We start from the raw sequence: 20,464 nt of genomic DNA, 5'->3' as shown, positions 1-20,464 counted from the left end.
GCGCGGGACTCTCCCTCCGAGCATGCGCAGCGCTTAGCGTCACCGTGGCCCTAGCAACCGCAGCACCCGCCCAGCGGTGTCCTGCAGAAAGCGCTCCGGGTAGGGCGCACAGAGCGGAGGTAGTGTGGACCGCGAGTTCGGCGTGGAGCAGGTCGGCCTTTCCTCGGGTCGGGTGGCTGGGACTGGGGGCCCCGCGGAGGTCCTACTGCGGGCAAGTGCCGCGATTCGTGCCTGTGGGGACAGATTCAGTGGTTTGAGGCCTAAATGACGATTTAGCAGGCTTCCAACTCGGGGAGCTCAATCCTGGCAGGGCCAGCTCCCTGTGAGCGCCATTATGTAATTCAAGCTTTGGAGTGGTTTGAGGGTGGTCACGGAAGGAGGAAGACAGGGGTGTGTATACTGTTACCATCAGCCAATAAGCAGAGGCGTTTCTTGTGTCTATTTCTTGGGAATGTAAGACAAGACTTTGCATTGATAGTTCCACTTGGTTGGATAAGGGTAGCGATGCCTACCTAACCTTGCAGCATTTCAGGACTGTTTATGATTGGACTCCAAATTAAAACTTGTAAGACACACTGCCTGTCATATAACCTGTTCTGTGGAGGAGGCTTCTAGTTTGTGTTTAAAAAAAAAAAAATGGAGGTGTCTCGGATGTTTAAAAAAGTGGTTATTGTGTCTGTACAAATTATATGACCAATTCTTAGTACTTTCACAGATATTGAAAACAGTTTTGTGTGATCCTTTATTTAAGATAGGTGAAATTTAAAGACTGTTCCCTTAGGAGGCAAATCAGCTTACTGTAATGGAAAAGCTAGCCTTTTACTTCACTTTGAGCAAAATAAAGTTAAGTATCAGTCTGCCATCTGTGCCGGGCTGTGCAGAGCCCGAAAGTTGAGCAGTGAGATTCATCCTGGATGCCTTTTACAGAATGGTTTTAATTTTGTTGACAAGTATTTGAATCTGTCTAAAAGTATAAAAAAACAATCATAAATAGGTAAATCAGAAAGAATTCTACTTTTGCCAGAAGGAAAGTTTTCCTGAAAGGAGCCTGTAAATGAATACATTTCTCCATATCAAATATGTGGACCCAGTAATAAGTACCCAGAAGTGTAAGGCTGGGCTGTGTCTGTGGATTAATAAGGAACTGAATTTGAATCTGACTTTGCGCCTAAATATAGATGTTATGTGCAAAGGAGACAAGATGAAACCGCATGAATATGATTAATTGGAGACATTGGGTAGAAGGAAGAATTATAAAGTAATTTTTCAGCCTAAGTTGCATAATGAATAGATCAAGATGCTCGTTATTTGTTGGTGTCTTGGGAATAGCCATTATTTCCCAAGTCTTTCCAGTCCCCCACCACTCCAGCTGTGTCTCTCTTCACGTATGTAGGTATGCACTCACATCCCCCATGACCTCCTTTTCATTAATTGTCATCACACACATGCATATACATAACCTGCACAGAAAATATTAAGTGGGGAAGTTCTTACATTATTATGTCTTTACTAGGGAATCTGAAGGGTATGCACTTTTGAAAAGTTCAAAAGTCTTAAGATCATATATTTCACCTTATGACATATGTATTCACAAATTCAATTGTCAGTAGCTGTCTCAGCATTAGCACATGTGTTATGGTTGACCATATTTCAACCATAACTCCAGTTATATTTGGAGCAGAATATATGTCGTAGAACGTGTGTATGTTAGGAAGAACAGACTGTCGTGTTTCTTCTGCTCGCACTCCATAATCATCACGGATACTTGTGATCGCAAGAGGTGTGGGGATTTCCCCCCAGCAGGAATTCTGTGGTGGATGCTAGCGGATGTCCTCAAATTCTGCCCTGACATTACTGAAGACAGTGTCAGAATCCGCAGGCTGACAGTTCAGTCCCCAAGATTGCTGCATCCTCATAGCCACACACAGGCTGGGCCTTCAGAACTTCCTCCCAACTAACTACAGACTGAGATTACTTCAGCCCCTGTTTAGATGCTTTTGATTTGCTCATGTGACCCACAGATCTTAGGAAACATTAGTGCTTGCACTTACTGGTTCTTATGAAGGATATTTTCATAGAATGAAACATGCAGGCAGGTAGGAGTAGGGAAGGGCCCCATGCTCAGTCACTTCCTCCCAGTGCAGTTGAGGTGTACTGCCCTGCAGTGTGTGGATGAGTTCCCCGTGGGTGAGCCCCTGCGTAGACAACTGCCCAGAAGCCCCTACAGAGAGTGTTTTGTAGGCTGACTTTGTAGCAGAGTGAACAGGAAACATCAGGGTCTGTCAGGTTCTTCAGCTGCCCTCCCTCCAAGGTGTAGGGCAGAACCCATTTTGAAATGGGCGTTTGTTCGTCTTCTGTGAAAGTGGAAGAATCTAAAATTAGACTTCCTGTGAGCTGCCCTGGGACGGAACTTTAAGCCAGAACAGTGGTCAGAACCAGGGAAGAAGAAAAGCGTGTGTGTTCATAATAGCTCATAGTAGCCAACTGATTTTTCGCTCACACCATTGCAGCTTGTTATTTTCATTGGGGTTCACCGTGAGAGTTCTGTCATGGTGTCAATTCAACGCTAGAGTCTACGTGCTTGAAGGGTTTTTTTTTTTTGGTATGATATAAACAGAAATTCATTATATTAATATTTTTAAATCAATTGCCATATTTGAGACAACTTAGTACTATCAAAATGGACCACCGGTGTCTAAATTTTATGTGTGAAGTGATTCTTAATCTAGCACGTTTCCATTTTCTGTTGGCAGGACAGTTTTATTTGTAACAACAGTACAACATTGACACTTTCATTCCTTCTCCTTTTAATTTTTACAGTGCACCTATAACAAATGTCTTAGAAGCAGAGCATTTTGGTTTAAAGAAAGAATGGCTCTCAGTCCATCTGTATTCCCTCAAGAAAGTGAAAAAAATCATGAAAATTGTGTGGAAACGAAACAATCACAAACTGCTTCCGTCGCTTCAGAAGACCCGCTTCAGAACTTACGCTTAGCATCTCAGGAAGTGCTTCACAAGGCCCAGCGGAGTGGGAGGTCACGCTGCCTCCAATGCGGTGGCTCAAGGATGTTCTACTGCTACACCTGCTATGTCCCGGTGGAAAATGTGCCCACCGAGCAGATTCCACTTGTGCAAGTAAGAGACTTGTTTTAAAGTAGAAAAATGCAAGTTTTTAAGATAGCTTATGCCTACTCTAATACATTGGATGAGCTCGGAAGTGAATTGTATTAATGGATAATTTGACACCAGTGAAACTCTATCTTTTTCTTGTTTCTAGAAAAATCACTTGAGTTTGAAATAAGTTATATAATTTTGATGACATTAATTAGTTTAAAAAATTAATTACAGAAGACAGTTTTATAGTCTCACTTGAAGCAGCTTCAAAAATGACTTCAAGTCCTTGGGAAAACATTATAGGTAGAATCAAGGTGGGGGTTTGCCAGAGGTTTTGTGACTTTCCCCATCGAATTTGTAGAATGGAGCAGATGGCCATGGCCAACTCTAAACTAAGCTAAAATGTAAAGGGCTGGGCCCTTCACATTGGACCATGTGTAATTACGGTGATCTCAAACCACTTGGAAAGCTGATTTACATCCATTGCTTTTCATGGTTTGTGGTCTTTATCAAGACTTTTTGTAAGTAAAGTGTTAATAGATCATTTATATGTAATTAAAGAATTTATTATGTATGTGTTAACTTGTCTAGCATTGACCCAAATGTGAGAAGTAAGTATATTAAGTGTGATCAGCATGTATTACGACTTTAGAGAATTCACTTCTACACCTAGCACAAATGTGACTTGTCACTAATAAATTGAAGTTGTGTTCAGAGTGTGTATTGTGATGTTTAATGTTTATTTAGACTTGAACTATGAAAGACATTTTAATGCTTATTTTGTTATATGAATCATCTTGCAAGTCCATGGTGTCCTGGGGGTTCTAAAATCACACATAAAAATGAAGGCAAAGTTTATTGGCCAAGAATGAGGTGATACATTTCCAGTTTGCTCAGAAAAGAAAAAAAAATAAAAGTTTGAGATTAAGGATTTTTGTTAGTGTCCTCACTAATAACAATGGTACACGTCAGAGTCCTGTCTTCTGTTTATGCAACTGCCACATAAAGAAAATGTCTCGTTAGAAACCTTACCTTGCCAAGTGTACTTGCAGCACCGGGAGGCTGAAGCAGACTGGTTAGGAGATCGATGCCAGTCTGGACTATGTAGTGAGTTTGAGGCAGGCGTGGGTTACTTAGTAAGGCGCTGTCTCAAAAACATTAAAGAAAACCCTTTTTATCTTAAAGTATGTTCAAAAAAGGATTGTAAATAAAAAAGATAAAAGTTGATAGAAACTTAAGATTATTTTCCAAATCAGTGGCAGTACTTACCATTTACTAGAAGTACTTAAAAACCATGCCAATTATTTGATCAACTGTATAGTTTTCTAAAGTGTATATTTTAGTGCCCATAAAGTTTGATATGTTAATATATATTAAGAGAAATAGTCTAAACAATGTCATTTATAAATTCTACCTCAGTTTTAAGGAAACCTTCAGCATTTGCTGCCAGAGAGCCTGCTTGGGAAGCAGAACACAGGAGTAAGTCCCTCTTACCCCTGAAGTTTTAGTCTGGGCAATTGTGATTTGCAGGGAAATGGCCCATCAGCTCATGTATTTGAATACTTGGTCCCCAGCTTTTGGGAAAGTTAGGAGATAAGGTCTCATTAGAGGAGATGTGTCGCCAGGGGCCGGATCTGAGATTCAAGAGACTCTGCAGTTCCCAGTGCTCTTTGTCTCTGCATCGTGGTTGTGGTTAAGATGTAAACCCTCAACTACAGCCTCTGCTCTAGCACCATGTCTGCCCGCTTGCTGCTGTGCTCCCTGCTGAGATGGTCATGGACTGTAATGCTCTGAAACTGTTATCCCCAAATAAACTATTTCTCTTATAAGTATTTTGGCCATGGTATTTTGCCATAGCGACAGAAAAGTAAGACAAGAATAAATCAAACATACCTTTGTTCGATGCAGAATTTGAAAACTGTAAGAAATGAATAAAGATAAAAAAGAAGGGAGAAACCAAAAACCTCCAGCTTCAGCAGCCCTGTGTGAAAAGGCTTGCTTTGGGGAAGCACTTGTGCCTTCCTGCTGGTGGCATCTTGATCTATCTGAGCAGAAGGGTGTGTGCTAAGTCTCTTGTTAAGAACATAGCCACTAGAAGACAAATGGGCATCCTGTTGCATAATCAAAGTAGACCAACTCTTCCAGACTGCCCTGTGGTCTGGTCAATTCTGTAGTGTTTACTCTGCCATGTCAGTATTTATGTGATTCTCCTGTCAAATGTGTGAGCCAGAACATGAGTATAAATTCCCATCACTTGATGTGCCTTGATACCATACTGCCAGAAGCTGCAAGCTCACTCGTTGAGAAATGATGATGGCCTAGATTGGGTCCTGAGTTTGTTAATTGTGTGAAATTGTCTTGTAATTGGAGATTTTGGTCCATAAAACTTCCTTTTCATTATACAATTAAATTAGTGTACATCATTTGCAAAACTCATTAATAACATTTGATTCTGTGTTCTTGTTTGGTTTTTATTCATTTTCAAAATCTATTCTGTGTTCTTGATGTAAAGTCGATCAGAGCTATTAATGTGAGCCTTTGGAGTTTTAAGCTCTGCTCATCAACTTGTCTCTGAGCTGCCTACTTAGATGATGCATTTCCTACAGTTAGAAATTATTATGTTGATTTCATGCAATTGACCCCATGTCATAAATGATGCCTGGGCTGAGCGGGATGAAAGAGAATAATGATGTTGAAATCCCAGTTGGAAACTGTGTGAGGTATGTATTTGTGCCTGCATCCCTTTGAGGTGTACTGTTTATAGCATCCTGTCTTCACATAATTGTTCAGAAAGAAAAAGAAAGGAAATGTGGTTTACTTTGTAGTGTATAGCAACCACTCCTTTAAAAAGTAGCCTTGGAGGCACCCGAAGGGTTCGTCTCACCCTTTTGGACATCTGTCATTCTTCACAAGGCAAATTCTGTCTCCTAATACAGCTCCTCTCTGGGTTCCGAAGGTAAGGCTCTCTCCACAAGACTCCATCTTGCTGCCTCTTGTGTGATTTCCGTCTCTGCTAATGCTGTCCCACTTCAGTCATGGCTCGTGACCCTGCGGCTGTCGCTCCTCCTAAGTCTCGTCTTTAATGGGGTGGGGTGAGCTGCAGAACAAATGATGAGCAGTATCTAGGCATTTCCAAGTCATTATTTTGAGTTAAAGAAACCAGATGTAAAGACCATATTTTTTTATTCTATCTATATAAGATCCCAGAAGAAGTGAACCGAAGTGACAGCTGGCCGGTGGGAAAGGAAGAAGAGAGGGTTCTAGGAAATCTTTTGATGGTGGCAGGTCATTTTCTTGATTGTGGCAGCTGGCTCACAGATACAGTATATATTAAGATCTATTAGAATGTAGATGTAGCATATTTGATTTATGCTGGAACAGTTTTCTGTTTCAGAGTAAAATGACTGCTTTTCCGGGCCTGTCTGTAGAGCTCTTACCTTCTTTGAATGCAATGATGGTCTTGGGGATGGTACATGTACTTACCAAACAACAGAGTCTGAGATGAAGAGACCTAAATAATAAAAAGGAAAAAATTAGCTCAAGAAACCCAAGAGAATTATTATTTTTGAACAGAAGAATTAGTATGTACATAACTAAGGACAGCACTTGGACAAGTACTGCAGCGCAGCTTGTGTCCAGTCTAATGGGAGAAGAGTTAGTCAATCTCTCAAGGCTTGTTTTGTTGCTGTTTTTCCTGTTGGCAGCTTGATTTGTGCTGTGAAAATGCATTGCCAAAGATCATCAAATCCTACAGTAAATTTGACTTGAAAAAATATATGATGAACAGTATTTCTATTTGAATTTTAAATCTGAATTCAAAAGTTCATAGAAATTATTTTTTAAAATGTCCTTGGCACGGATGCTGAGACGTGACGAACTGGACTTACTGCATACATGACTTAAGTAAAATAGTCCTGGACCACTGCTCTAAGAGCAGCGTACATGTTGCCTGTGCTGAAGTAGTTGCTAAGGCGCATGATCAGCCTCGCTGTAGCGATTAGGGTTGTGATGACTTACCGTTCTTAGCACTCTGGTCTAAACAGTATGGCCTCCATGTGTAAGTGTGCTCATAGGAACTTGGTGTGAACTTGATGTGTAGCTTCAGAGGTTTATGTTGACAAAAATCAGAATTTTATACTCATTTTTGTTTGTCTTTTTACTTTAGCTTCCATTGAAGATCGATATCATCAAGCATCCAAATGAAACAGACGGCAAAAGCACCGCTGTGCACGCAAAGCTCCTGGCGCCCAACTCCGTGAGCATCTACACATACCCGTGCATCCCCGAATACGAAGGAAAGGACCATGAGGTGGGCGGCTTGGCGCTTGGAACTCCATCTCCTTTCTGAACTTACTTGAACTTATTCTTAGCAATCTAGTGTTGTGCTCATTTATTGCTAAATATGCATTTTACTTCAATGATGTTTTCATAGTGTATGTCTCTATATAATTTGAATTTATTTAGAAAGTTATATCTAGAAATCACATCTGAGTTTGATCTAGTAATATGTTTGTGTATTGTTCTCTGGTCAGTTAAATACCATTTATTTGCTCAATTAGGACACACCATTATACTCTTTATACATTTCTAAGAGTTTCACTGTGTAGTCCATGCTAGCCTTGAGACTCAAGATCCTGTTGTCTTAATCTTGTAGGTGTCAGGCCTACAAGTGTGTCTCACAGTCTCCACTATATTATACTATTGTATAATACCATCAGTAATAGCTGTAAAAAACTACACCATTCCTTCACCTGCTTTATTTCTTTTCTCTTTCCTTATTATACAAGTGAAGATAGTATCTAGTCATTGAATAGTTTCCAGTGATTGTCTTTAGAAAGTATCATGTATATTGCCTTTTATTCTCTTTGGCTGGCCTGTAACTCTTAGGAAGCCCAGGCTGGCCCTGATTTCATGCCCCTGCATCTCTAGTGCTGGGATTATAGGAGTATAGCACCATACCACAGAAGTGTGTGTGTGTGTGTGTGTGTGTGTGTGTGTGTGTGTGTGTTTAATTCAAGATACTGCTAAGTTGACTTTGTCAATTAGTGAATACCTTATTTTGAATTAACATCTCCACGTAGTATAATATGATTATATGCTATTAGGAATAAACTAAAACTTTGCCATATATGGAAGGAAACAAATAATGGAATCAATGTAGTGCTTATTTTTTAGACATTTAGCATCTCTTTTTCTTAGAGTTTTAAGTCAGAATTTATGTTGAAGATCACAGCAGCATTGGGCTAACTTGAGTTTCTTTGTTTTAGGTTGTACTTGTTTTTCCTGGGCCTCAGTCCATCTCAATAAAAGATGTCTCTTTTCATCTGCAACAAAGGATTGAAAGTAAAAGTAGAAGCAAAGCTGATGACCTTGATGTGCCCCCCTTTAAACTCAAGAGGACTGAGGCGGAGGGGGGTCCGGCACTGAAAAGAGTGGTCTTTATTGACAGCACCTGGAGCCAGACAAACCAGATAACCTCTGATGAGCGCCTTCGGGGTAAGGCAATGTGCTGGGGACCTTCCTTGATAGGTTTCCTTTAGAAAAACTTCTCATTTGTATCTCCCTGTAAAGAAAAGGTACATTCAACGTTCACATTTGCTCCGTTTCTCTTCTCCATTTCTGTATTATATGTGTGTTTATGTGTGTTATGTGTGTTTATGTGTGTGTTTATGAATCTATGTACTTGATGGGTGGAGTCATCTTAAAGTGAGCAGCAGGCTTTGCACAAGTGTGCTCTAAGTACTATTGCTCGTTTTAACAATAAGGACACTCCTACGTAATAAATACAACACTGTTACCACTCCTAAAACAATAACAGAACTTGTACAATATCTGACATACAGTTGATCTACACATCTCTCTGATTACAATAATGGCTTTTGTAACACTTTCCCTGTAGTACCTGCACTAGGAAACGGTATGTGAGCCGGGAAAGGGGCTGGAGATTTAAACACACACACACACACACACACAGACACACAGACACACAGACACACACACACACACACACACACACGGCGTGGTGGGGGAGGAACACGGGTCATCCTTGAAACAAAATGCCCCCCTTTATTGTGTTCCAGGGCAGTTTATATAGGGATCCTTAACTGATAGCCACACCCCAGCCAAACTCACCAGAAACCACTCCCCTGCCATCAGGAGCAGCTGCAAGCATTGGAAAAACAAGTTATTTACAGGAAATTCAGGGTCTGAGGTTCACGTTTCCCCCAACATTTCCCCCGACACAGCATTTTAAGTTGGCTTTTAAATGCTTGTATAGCTTTAGTTTCTTAATCTAGAACAGTTTCCTAATTTAATTTTCTTTGATTTAGATTTTGGTAAAGTAGTTGGATTAGTTATTTAATATCTCTTGATTAGACTCAGTCTAGATATTTTGGTTAACATACTTTTTAGATTAAAATTTATGTGTGTATATGTGTGCATATACATATAGGAGCCCTTGGAGACCAGAAGAGGGCGTCAGATCCCTCGGAGCTAGAGTTATAGGTAGTTGCAAGCTTCCTAATGTAGGTACTGGGACCCGAACTTGGGTCCTGCACATGAACGGGAAGTGCTTTTAACCACTATTCCTTTTCCCCAGACCCATAGTTAGGGTACTTTAAAGAAAGAATAAATCCAGGCTTGTCTACAGCAGGTCCAGTTCGTATCTGTCGTTTTTTTGTCCTTATTGATAGTGTGTCCTCTCCCTATCATTCCATCGGTTGTCTGGTTGAACAGTTCATGCATGTTGAATTGAAGTTATATACTTACCATTGCATTAAGTCGGGAAGCATATAAAACAAGTTGTTTCCATATTTATAATTGACTACTAATGATGGTGATGATTGCCGTCTCTCTCCACCATAAAGGTTTGTTTTCCTTTAGTATACTGGCGTAAAGCTTTCAGGCTGTAGACTTTCTCTGCAGTGTTTAGTATTCATGGATCAAGCAGTCATTATGTTGAGAAGAGAAAGTTTAGTCCTGCTCCTTCTTCCTGTGTTAACTGGCCTTTTTGTCACTGGCCTCGGTTGTTTGGAGTAGGACTGGCCTCAGCAGGTGCAGCAGAGCATCTCAAACCTGCTTTGACTTTCTTTCTGACACAGACTTGGAATCAGCATTTTCTTAAAGACCTGTGGTTTGTTTTGCTAGGATCTGAGACTAGAAGCTGAATTCTGTCAGTCGATCACAACAGGCTGTTTCTTCAGTGGACAGAGCCGAAGAAACATTAGGTGTGCGTACTGTGAGTTCACAGTGGTGGTCCAGCTCAGTTTAGTATTATTACTTCTCTCTCTATGCCTTTTATGAAAACAGTTCCTATGTTTATAAGTGTTTATGTGTATATGTAATGCATGTGTGTATGTGTATGTACATGTGTTTATGTGTTATGTAGGCACATGCATGCCACTGAATGTACATGGTGGTGAGAGAATGCTGTCTGGTGCCCCCTGTTCATTGCCCCAGACTAGCTGACCTAAAGCCTCTGACTGTCCCCTTTCTCTGCTTCTACTTCCATCTCACCAAAGCTGTTGGGACTGTAGCTGTGTGCTGCTACATCTGCCTTCACCCCGATTCTGGGATCTACTCAAGCCTATGGTGTTATACAGAAAGTGCGTTACCCGCTGAGCCCTCTCCCGGCCTCAGGTGTATGTACTACAGTATTACCCACTGAGCCCTCTCCCGGCCTCAGGTGTATGTACTACAGTATTACCCACTGAGCCCTTTCCCGGCCTCAGGTGTATGTACTACAATATTACCCACTGAGCCATCTCCCGGCCTCAGGTGTATGTACTGTACAGTATTACCCGCTGAGCCATCTCCCGGCCTCAGGTGTATGTACTGTACAGTATTACCCGCTGAGCCATCGCCTGGCCTCAGGTCCAGGTGTTATGTGGCATTACACGCTGAGTCATCGCCTGGCCTTGGGTCCATGTGTTGTGCGGCAAGTGTGTTAGCCACTGAGCCATCTCCCGGCCTCAGGTCCGTTTGCTGTGCGGCAAGTGCATTACCCACTGAACCTTCTCCTGGCCCTGTATGCCTTTTTACTTGAGTGAAATGCTGAACTCCTAATAACAGTTTAAATGTAACACAGCCAGTAATCTGAAGTCCAGGCATGCACACTGTTTCTCTTGTTTCTTTGTACCTTTCTCAGTTCTTCCAACATTCTCAAGGTTTCTCTAAAAGCTTTAGGATTTTTCCCATTATTGAACAGTTTGTGACTAAGAGACAAGAGAGCTGTGTGGTTGGTGTTGTGTGGTTGCCAAAAGGTCCCTCAAGAAAAGATTACTACAATCTTAATCATTCCCAAACTAAAGAAAGTACGAAGTACATTTCACTGGCTTAATTAAATTGTTAGATAACTAGTTAGTTTGTACCTGTGGGTCACAAGACTTTGAAGGATTTATTGTTATTTAGTAGATGAATCAGTACTGCCCTGTGCTTTGAAGAAGAGAGATCACTGCAGCAAGTTACTCCTCAGTCTAAAGATTTTTCTGGGACATTTTTCTTATTACCTTATATGGTGAACTCTAGGTTCAAATGAGTGAATACAAGTGAAAGTCCCCAAAATACCTATAAACGGAATTATTCTGGTACTATTTAAAGTCATTTTGCTTAGGTTTGCCTAAAATGAGATTTTACTAAAGATTGTTTACTCCTTCCTGATTCCCATAGAAAGCATGCCTCTCACTTCCTGCTAGTTCAGAATCATGAAATGCGTCTCTAAAAGTAACTCTCTGCATGTCCTGATTTAGCCCCTGTCTCCTCTGCCTCCTCAGGAATAATAGGGGTGGGACATAGTTACATATTTCTGAATAAACCAAATTGCCTCTATAAGAAACAGTCCGTGAACAGTTGTGACTTTTAGATCTTAAAACACTTTGATTTGATTGAGCTGAGTAAGCCACACTTTACCTCCCAGATGTCTGTACTAGGAGTTCTGCCTCCATTGTGGTGTTGTGAATGCTGAATTAAGAATCACTGTAACAGACTGTAGACTTGGCTCAGTGGTCAAGCCATGGATTCAGTTCCCAGCACCCACATGTTAGCTCACATGTAACTCCAGCTCCAAGGGATTCAACACCCTTTTCAGAGGCACGCACGTGGTATGCACTCATACATATGTACAGGCAGACACACACATACACATAAAATAAAGCAAATAGACTTAAAAAGTTACCTTACTAGTGGAATGCACTGTGTGTCCAGTCATTTATCAGCTTGCATTAGGTTGATGCAGTACTGAGCCTGTCACGTTGAACTCGTTTCATGCAGTTGATCCCCTGGCTATGGTGCCCTAGCTGCTTGTGCTCCTGATCTCATGGTGACTGGCAGCTGTTCCTCCCTGCTACCCGCAGCGTCTCAGCATATTGTTACAGGGTACATTGCCACACTGAGAAACGATGTACATGACATAGAGCCCACTACGTTTACGAGCTCATCAGTCATTTACTCTCAGTACTTTGACCAGATTCATCTCTGCATTGACGGTAACCATCTGTGAACAGGAGCTTTGCCAGGCTGAGAGCAGCACTGGTCTCTTCGTCTAAACAGAAATATTCAGAAAGCTGTCTGACAACATGTTCCTTTAGGGAAAGCACAGTAATGTGTTCTTTCCTTTGGTCACGTTTTCCTCAGCCATACGCTTTTGACCAAGTTTCAAGTATCAAGTGTGTGTTCTCTCCCATGGAGTGGGCCATAGACTTAGTCACAGAGAGGTTGGTGAGCCTCCAGATAGTCCTGTCACTATCGCAGCCATAGGCATGTCTTGCTTGGCAGCTTGGTATTACAGTCCACACAATCCAAAGTGAGTGAGCAGCCTGAGCAGCAATCCCAGCACTGTCCATGCTAGCCAGCAGGGAAGACGAGTTCACGCTGTACCTCTGGCTGGTCTGGTACCCACTCTGCAGCCTACGATGGCCTCCAGAGCTTTAAAGTCACCGAGGTACACTACCACACATGAGTTTTTCTGTTTTTTTTTCTTTTTCCCTGAAATAAGTTTTAAATTTTTTATATTTTTATTTATTGTGTTTTAAAATAATCCTGTCTGAATTCTTTCTGAGGATTGTGTACATGGCATTTCAAAAAGTTCAAAGCTGGGTAGGCAAGGTGGCTTGGGCCTGAGTTCAGTTCTCAGGACCAACATGGTATAAAACAAGAACTGACTGCTATAGATTTGTCCTCTGACTGCCACCACACACATGCTATAGCACACACACACACACACACACACACACACATACACACACACACACTATAGCAATAATATAGCACATGCGCACACAGAGAGACAGACAAAAAGATTAAATGAATTAGTTAAAAAGATTCTTTTTTTTTTTAAAGTTCAAAGTCAACATTTTAAGCTCTCCCTTCAAATGCTCTAAGACTTCCTCCATCTGCACTTGGTTCTGTCTCCTCCTGCTCACATTGCCTGCATGTGTTCATTATTCTGTCTGCCCTTTACTGTTAGTCCACAAATTAGAACCTCTACTGAATACCGTTTTATACAGTGGTGTATGTATGGAATTGTGTAACTCTTGACTGCTTTGCTGAAACATAGTACATCTTTTTAGAATTCCTTCAAGAGTCCTGTTTTCAGCCATAGTGTATGTTTGTCTGTGAAATCATTCCTGACTTTGTGATACATCACTTTCTAGGTTCTCATTTTAGATTGCTTATTACTCTGCTGTCTGAAGTGTTCTGTTGTTGGTAAAGATGTTTCATGTCATTTTACTTCGCAATTCCTGACTTAGCTAGTTTCTTTTAACCAGATGACTGAGTTGACAGATATAAGGCAGTCTCATTTATTAGTGTTTTGTGAATCCACCACAGTGATGTCTATAGTGGCTACACAGTTTACATTCCCACCTTTTTCCCCCAGTTCCCCACCTTGTAGAGATCTTTCACTTCCTTGATTAGATTAGTGCTAGGTGGGTGGGTTGATTTTGCTTTGTTTCGTTTTTGAAACATTTATAGTGGACTGTTTTTTCCTGATTTCTTTTTCTGCAAGCCTATTATTGCTATATATAAAAGCTACTGTGTTCTGTATCCTTTGACTTTGCTGAACGTGTTTATCAGGCCCAAAAGTTCTCTAGTGGAGCCCATGGGGTGTTTTAAGTGTAGAATCACATTGTCTGCAAAAAGCAATAGATTAATTTCTTCCTTTCCAATTTTGATCTTCCCTATGTCTTTCTCATATCTTACTGCTCTGGCTAAAACTTCGAGAATTATATGGAATAGGAATCAGGAAAATAGCACCCTTGTCTGTTCAAGATCTTAGAGGAAATACTCTGTTTTCCTTTGTTAAACGTATTCTGTTTCCTTTGTTTGTTTAGTATAATTTTGGCTACTGGTTGTCATAAATAGCTTTTATCATATTGTGGTATGTTCTGTCCTTACTTTCTTGAGGACTTTTATTATGAAGACATGTTGAAAATAGTTAAGGATTTATACTGGTTTAGTATAAAGAGATTCTCCTCCAAGATCCATGAGTTCACTAACCCTGTGTGTAAGTGCCGTGAGTTCATAACCCTGGGTAAGTGGCCAGGGTTTTAGTACCAGGCATGATTTCTCTGTTTAGTGGGTTTGTTAAGTCTGATTAGAGAGCAGTTGGTTACCACCAGATTACGGGTGCCCCTACTGTACCCTTAGGATATCGTGCTAAGCTGATTGTTGTTATGGTTCATAGATATCGTAGCTGGGTATGACTGTTGGTTGCATTATTTTTGAAGTTTGCATGGTAAACTTCTGCCTTCTGGTACCATGAAAGCTAATACTCAGGGAAGGGACTCTTGGGCCAACGCAGGGACCTCTGGACCCTAAGTCTGAAGTGCATAGTGTCTTCAGCATAAGGACTTTTACCCTCCCCCTCTGGGGGGCAACCAAGGGCAGTAACAATAGCCTGTAATGTTTTGTAGTCTCTTGGACAACATTTCCCAACAACTCACAAGAGGGCTTCTCATGCCTGGTGTTTTTAGTTTTTTTGTTTTGTTTTGCTTTTTTTTTTTAATTAGATCTTTGGTTCTTGGAGGGAGCATTGTCAGCCAAGATGAGAAAATTTTATTTACTCTATGTATGTATATTTATACACCTGCTTACGTGTATTATAGGTATTTTTAGGTAGATAGTTAACAGTATGATTCCTTATAACTTATTCAGACCTCTTTGCTGCTATGTTACCTTCCTCCCTCAGTAAACAGATTTCTGTCCTGTCTGGTCCTGTGGCCATTCAGTCCCAAAGAATCACACAAAAGCTTTTGGCTGGTGGCTCAGGTGTATTTCTAGCTAGCTCTTACATCTTAAATTAACCCATTTCTATTAATTTTTGTATTGCCACAAGTCTGTGGCTTACTGGTAAGATTCTGGTGCCTTCTTCAGCAGCTTTATGGTCTCTTCCTAACTCCACCTTCGTTTCTCCTCTGTCTCTGCTTGGATTTCCCACCTTGCTATATTCTGCCCTGCCAAAGACCAAAGTAGCTTCTTTATTAACCACTGGTAATAAAACATACTCACAGCATACAGAGGGGCCTCCTGCATCATCTCCCCCTTTCTGCCTAAATAAAAAGGAAGGTTTTAACTTTAACATAGCAAAATTGCATATAAAAAATAGATATCAAACAAGAATTGGAGTTAAAATATTTCATTGTGAGTCTAAAGTTTCCTACTAATTTATCATTTATCCTAACCAAGGAAAACTATAGCTGTAGCTATCTGTTTTTAACAATCAAAGACCCCAGAAGGATATAATATTACCTAAGTAAACAGGAAGTGTGTTGTAAGCAACTTCCAAAGTTCTAGAATCGACAGAGACATCTCCCTCCTGGACAGTCACCCAAAGTTCTACTGTAACTTGGGGCACCCATCTTCAATCTACAGGCCCATAGTATCTTGCAGACTTTTCCATAAAGCAGGAAATTTGAAAGACTTTTACCTATATTAGCAGTTTGTCAGTCACTTTTTTCGGTGTCCTGAAGAATGTCTGGCAGTTTTTTTCTGTGAAGCAGGAACTCTGAAGGACCATTCCGTCTTTTGGAAAGTTCAGCAGTCACTATTATGTGGGTCAAGCATGTCCAGTTCATACAACATACCATCAAAAAGTCCAGGCAAGAGCAGTTTCTTGCCCAAATAGCTAGCCTTGTCATATTGAAAGCAAATTCCTTAACGTGTTTCTTCAGTACCCACCAACCTCTCCGAAGTAATTGGTGCTGCCAGAAGCAGACATGTCTCATGGTTGAGAAAAGTCTTAAGTTCTTAAAATATTTTAAATGCTATATTCTGTAGCTCTTTGAAAGATTTGAAGAATACCTATCCATCTGAAATATATCTCTGCACATCTAGAAAACTTAACTACAAGTTTGATTATTATAGATGACTATTAATCCATAATTTTTAATTATGCATTATATTTTAAATGAGATGTATAAACATAATTTGTTAAACAAGACTAGAAATATACATATAACAAAATTGACCTTAAATTTGTATCAATAAACTAAAGTCTATACCAATGTAAACTATTCAATTTTTTAAGATTTAATTTATTATGTATACAGTATTCTGTTTACATGTATGCCTGCAGGTCAGAAGAGGGCATCAGACCTCATTATAGATGGTTGTGAGCCACCATGTGGCTGCTGGGAATTGAACTCAGGACCTCTGGAAGATTAGCCAGTGCTCTTAATCACTGAGTCATCTTCCCAGCCCCAAGTATTCATTTCTTTATCATATACCCCCTTTTTTTTCTTTAGTAAGACCTCGATTGTGACTATTAGCCATTTATAATCAACCCTCTTTAAATGAAAACAATTTATAAACGATCATTTTGGGAATTTGGTCATTGTTTTCTCCAAATTCCTTCCTGCTGTTTGTTGAACAAAGTGTTTTTAGGGTTTATGGAGACCTTTGAAGGGATCTTGTTCCATCAAGCCACATTAGCCTGGAAGGAATCCACAGCTTTCTCTCCTCTGTAGAAACAAAAACAGAACCTCTTTTCCAAAGTGATATATCCTTAGACTTAAAGTTTGAAGTCAAGATGCCTTTAAGAAATATATATATATTAGGTTTGGCTTAGCAGCCCCCAGAATCAAATATCTCTGCAGTCAAAAAATTCAAAGAAAACACAATAATATGCATAATCCAGATTCTTTGTGTATTTTCATTTTTATGTAGCTTTTTTGTTATATTTTTACTGTCTCTTTAAAGAATTTATTTTTTAAAACTATTTTTCTATAACTACTTCTATTTATTTTCTTTTTTCTTAAGCCTACGTATGTTTTTTTAAAACACATTATGTCTTGTTTCGAGGTCTTTAATGTCTGAATCTGTCCTATTGCATATCTGAAATCCTTTTCTGACAAGGAGCATTTTTTTTTTTAATGGTAGGCAACGTGGTTACTGCTGCTGGCTCCACCTCTCTCAGCCTTTCAATATAGTGGAGGTGCATTTACCCCCACCAGCTCTGCAGGCCATGTTCATTGCCCCAGCGCAGGGACACAGCAGGTCTATCAAGCAACTTGCCGCATGCTGCTCACAAACCCCATTTAAGTGCCCTGTAGCAGAGCCTCCAGAAAGAGCTAGAGCCGGTCATCGCTTAAAGGAGCAGCACCTCTGCTAGCTGCCAGCAACAGAGCCTATCTGGAAAAATGCGACTACCAAGAAGCTGCAATTGACCCCTGTTTTTGTGGATCTAGAAGCCCTTTCTTAAGCTTTCTTAGTCTTTATGTGGATGTATGTTACCGAACACTGGGCACCATTTTTGAAATTGGAGACTGTACTTTGTTTCCCAGCCAACCAGACCTGAATAATCACACAAAAGCTGTATTAATTACAACAGTGCTTGGCCGATGACTCAGGTGTATTCCTAGCTAACTCTTACATCTTAAATTAACTTGTTTCTGTTAATCTGTGTGTCGCTACAAGACTGTGGCTTACTGGTAAGGTTCTGATGTTTCCTTAGGTAGCTACATGGTGTCTCCCTAACCCTGCCTTCTTTTTCTCTGCATTCAGTTTAGTTTTTCTGCCTACCTATATTCTGTCCTGCCATAGGACTAAAAGCTTTTTTATCAACCAATGATAGTAGAACATATTCACAGCATACAGAGGGGAATCCTACATCGTCCCTCCTTCAGTATTTCTCTCCCTCTTCCTCCCCATGTAGAGCCTATATCAAAATATAAAGGAAAAAAAAGAGAGTGAATAAAAATAGGAACTGTTTTAGAAAAAAAAAATCGCATTATCAGATAAATTAAATCTTTTTGCGAATGGATAATCAGGTTCTGTCAACAAGTCAAAATTTGAAAAGGAACTTTAGGTAGAAGCTCGCAGGATAGAAACCCTTAGATAGAAGACTCTCTTGTTGACTGTTTAATGTGTTCACCAGGTCTGAGAAACAGGGACAGTGGGGATGTACACGATTCCATTCTGTGCCACATTGTTTCTCTGTGTGCCTCTGTACATTTATAATAATACCCTATTTCGAATTGGAATAGAAGGAACTTATCTGTGCTTTAAAAACCCTTGAGGTAATTAAATTATCATTGTATCAATGAATATTATTGCATCAGTTATTATTATTGTTCTCAGTAGTAATGCGATTGAGAAGTAGTCACATGTTCTCTTTTCTGTTTGTTTGGCAGAGTTATTACAAGTTGAACTGAAAACAAGAAAAACTTGCTTTTGGCGCCATCAAAAAGGGAAGCCAGATACTTTCCTTTCCACAATTGAAGCCATTTATTACTTCCTGGTAGACTACCATAGTGACATGCTGAAAGAGAAATACAAAGGACAATATGACAATCTTTTATTCTTCTACTCTTTTATGTACCGCTTGATAAAGAATGCCAAGGACTCTGGAGAGAAGACAAAACCAAAGCTCATCCATTAGTTCTGCACACTCCGCTTGTCATGTGCTGTCTAATGTTCACAAACTGCATGCAGCTGAGCCTGTTTGCTCTGGGAGTTAATCATGCTCAGTGCCTGTGAGAGGACTTGGGGAAATTTCAGTTTTGTTCCTGTTACCATATTCTTTAAAGGAAAATTTGAATTTTGGTAATTTTAAAGAGGTGGTCCTGATTGAACGATAAAGTTCAGAAGCTGCTTCTTCAGTGTGGGCATATATTGTATATTTTAATATGTTTTGTTACATTTATGTGATTGACATTATATATGATTAGAGATTGTCTTATCTTTTCACTTATACTGACCCTCACCTCTGGATTTAAACAAAGTCAGGATCTTTTGGCAAAACAAAAAAAAGTGAAACACAATTTGCTAGAGTTTATGACAGATTGGCAGAGGTTTGTGCTGTCTCTGTAAGCCCACACTTCCTCCCTCTGCCTGGCGTCTGCTCTCAGAGAGCTTTGGCATCATGTGGTCTTGCAGGAGGGATGTGCACATGGCCTGTTTGGGAGAGTCAGGTGACCCAGGGCTAAGAGCAGGTCTGTTTTGGTGTGCTAGGGATGTCATACGAGATGGAATTTATTTTTCAAGAGTGAGCAATATGGGGTTAAACTAAATTTCTTCATGTTTGAAACATGCCTTTAGAAATAAAGGTAAGCTTGAATTGATTTAAGGAGGGCAAAATCTTGATTGGGGCAGGACAGAGCGGGTGTATGCTAAGTCTATTGCCATTTATGCAGTTCTGCAGTTACCAGGCTGAAGAAACAGAGGAGAATGATCTGACCACTCATTTGCCATCTCACGGCAGGAATAACGCACACACCTCAGATGAGAGTATTGCTTAGCCCGGCAGCATAGGATTCCTGTAGGAATAATGGACTGGCTGTATTTGCCTTGTTTCTCTTTGCTGTGATAAACTCTAAGAATGGCCTTAAGCTGTTCTCCCTGTATAAGGCCCTTCAGCCCTGCTCTTGTTGCTTTGAGTACCTCTCGCTCAGAATCTGAGCCATAAACATTTCTAAGCTGGCTTTGTTGCAATTTTTGTGGTTTGACTGTTGACATACAAATGTACAAGACTCTGCTAACCTGCTGGAGGGTGCAAAGCTGCTTTTTTCCTGCCCCTGTACTCCTGTGTAGGTCACGTGACACGTGTGCAGGGAGTGCCTTACTGCACTGGCATTTAACTGTTTTCCAGCATTTTTTGTGCCAGTGCACAGCCCATCTGCGGATACTGTATCAGATACATCTTGAACATCCAGGAAGAGTGTTAGCCCATTATTTCTTAAGCTCCTGACAAATGACTTGGTCTTAGTTCCCATCTTACACACTGACAATACCAGTAGGCTTGTGGGATTCCCTGTGGCTGCCGAAAGGGCTTTGGATGTAAGCTGCAGTGTTAGTGATACTAACTAGATTAATGTCTAGAAGTGTCTGGTACAGTCCGCTCCCTTCAGCGGATTGT

At 40.4% G+C, this 20,464-nt stretch overlaps 1 protein-coding gene across 1 annotated transcript; it reads left to right on the top strand.

The window, feature by feature from the left end:
* The first annotated feature begins 20 nt into the window (after positions 1-20).
* Dtwd1 (DTW motif tRNA-uridine aminocarboxypropyltransferase 1) lies at positions 21-20,029 on the top strand. The gene is made up of 5 exons (XM_048460043.3): positions 21-151; positions 2,821-3,135; positions 7,280-7,423; positions 8,382-8,610; positions 18,741-20,029. The coding sequence occupies exons 2-5, from the start codon at positions 2,872-2,874 to the stop codon at positions 18,986-18,988; spliced, it is 885 nt and encodes a 294-aa protein (XP_048316000.1). The 5' UTR covers positions 21-151; positions 2,821-2,871; the 3' UTR covers positions 18,989-20,029.
* Positions 20,030-20,464: the final 435 nt, after the last annotated feature.

This window comes from Myodes glareolus, chromosome 10, assembly GCF_982192425.1.
Source record: "Myodes glareolus chromosome 10, mMyoGla1.1, whole genome shotgun sequence".
Lineage (NCBI taxonomy): Eukaryota > Metazoa > Chordata > Mammalia > Rodentia > Cricetidae > Myodes > Myodes glareolus.
The sequence above is the reverse complement of the archived record's forward strand: the minus strand, read 5'-3'. Positions and strand labels throughout refer to the sequence as shown.

Excerpts from the sequence above, each read along its gene's own strand:
- Dtwd1 (XM_048460043.3), top strand. The coding sequence starts at position 2,872 with ATGGCTCTCAGTCCATCTGTATTCCCTCAAGAAAGTGAAAAAAATCAT. Across the intron at positions 3,136-7,279 it reads AGCAGATTCCACTTGTGCAA|CTTCCATTGAAGATCGATAT; the intron begins GTAAGAGACTTG and ends TTTTTACTTTAG. Across the intron at positions 7,424-8,381 it reads ACGAAGGAAAGGACCATGAG|GTTGTACTTGTTTTTCCTGG; the intron begins GTGGGCGGCTTG and ends TCTTTGTTTTAG.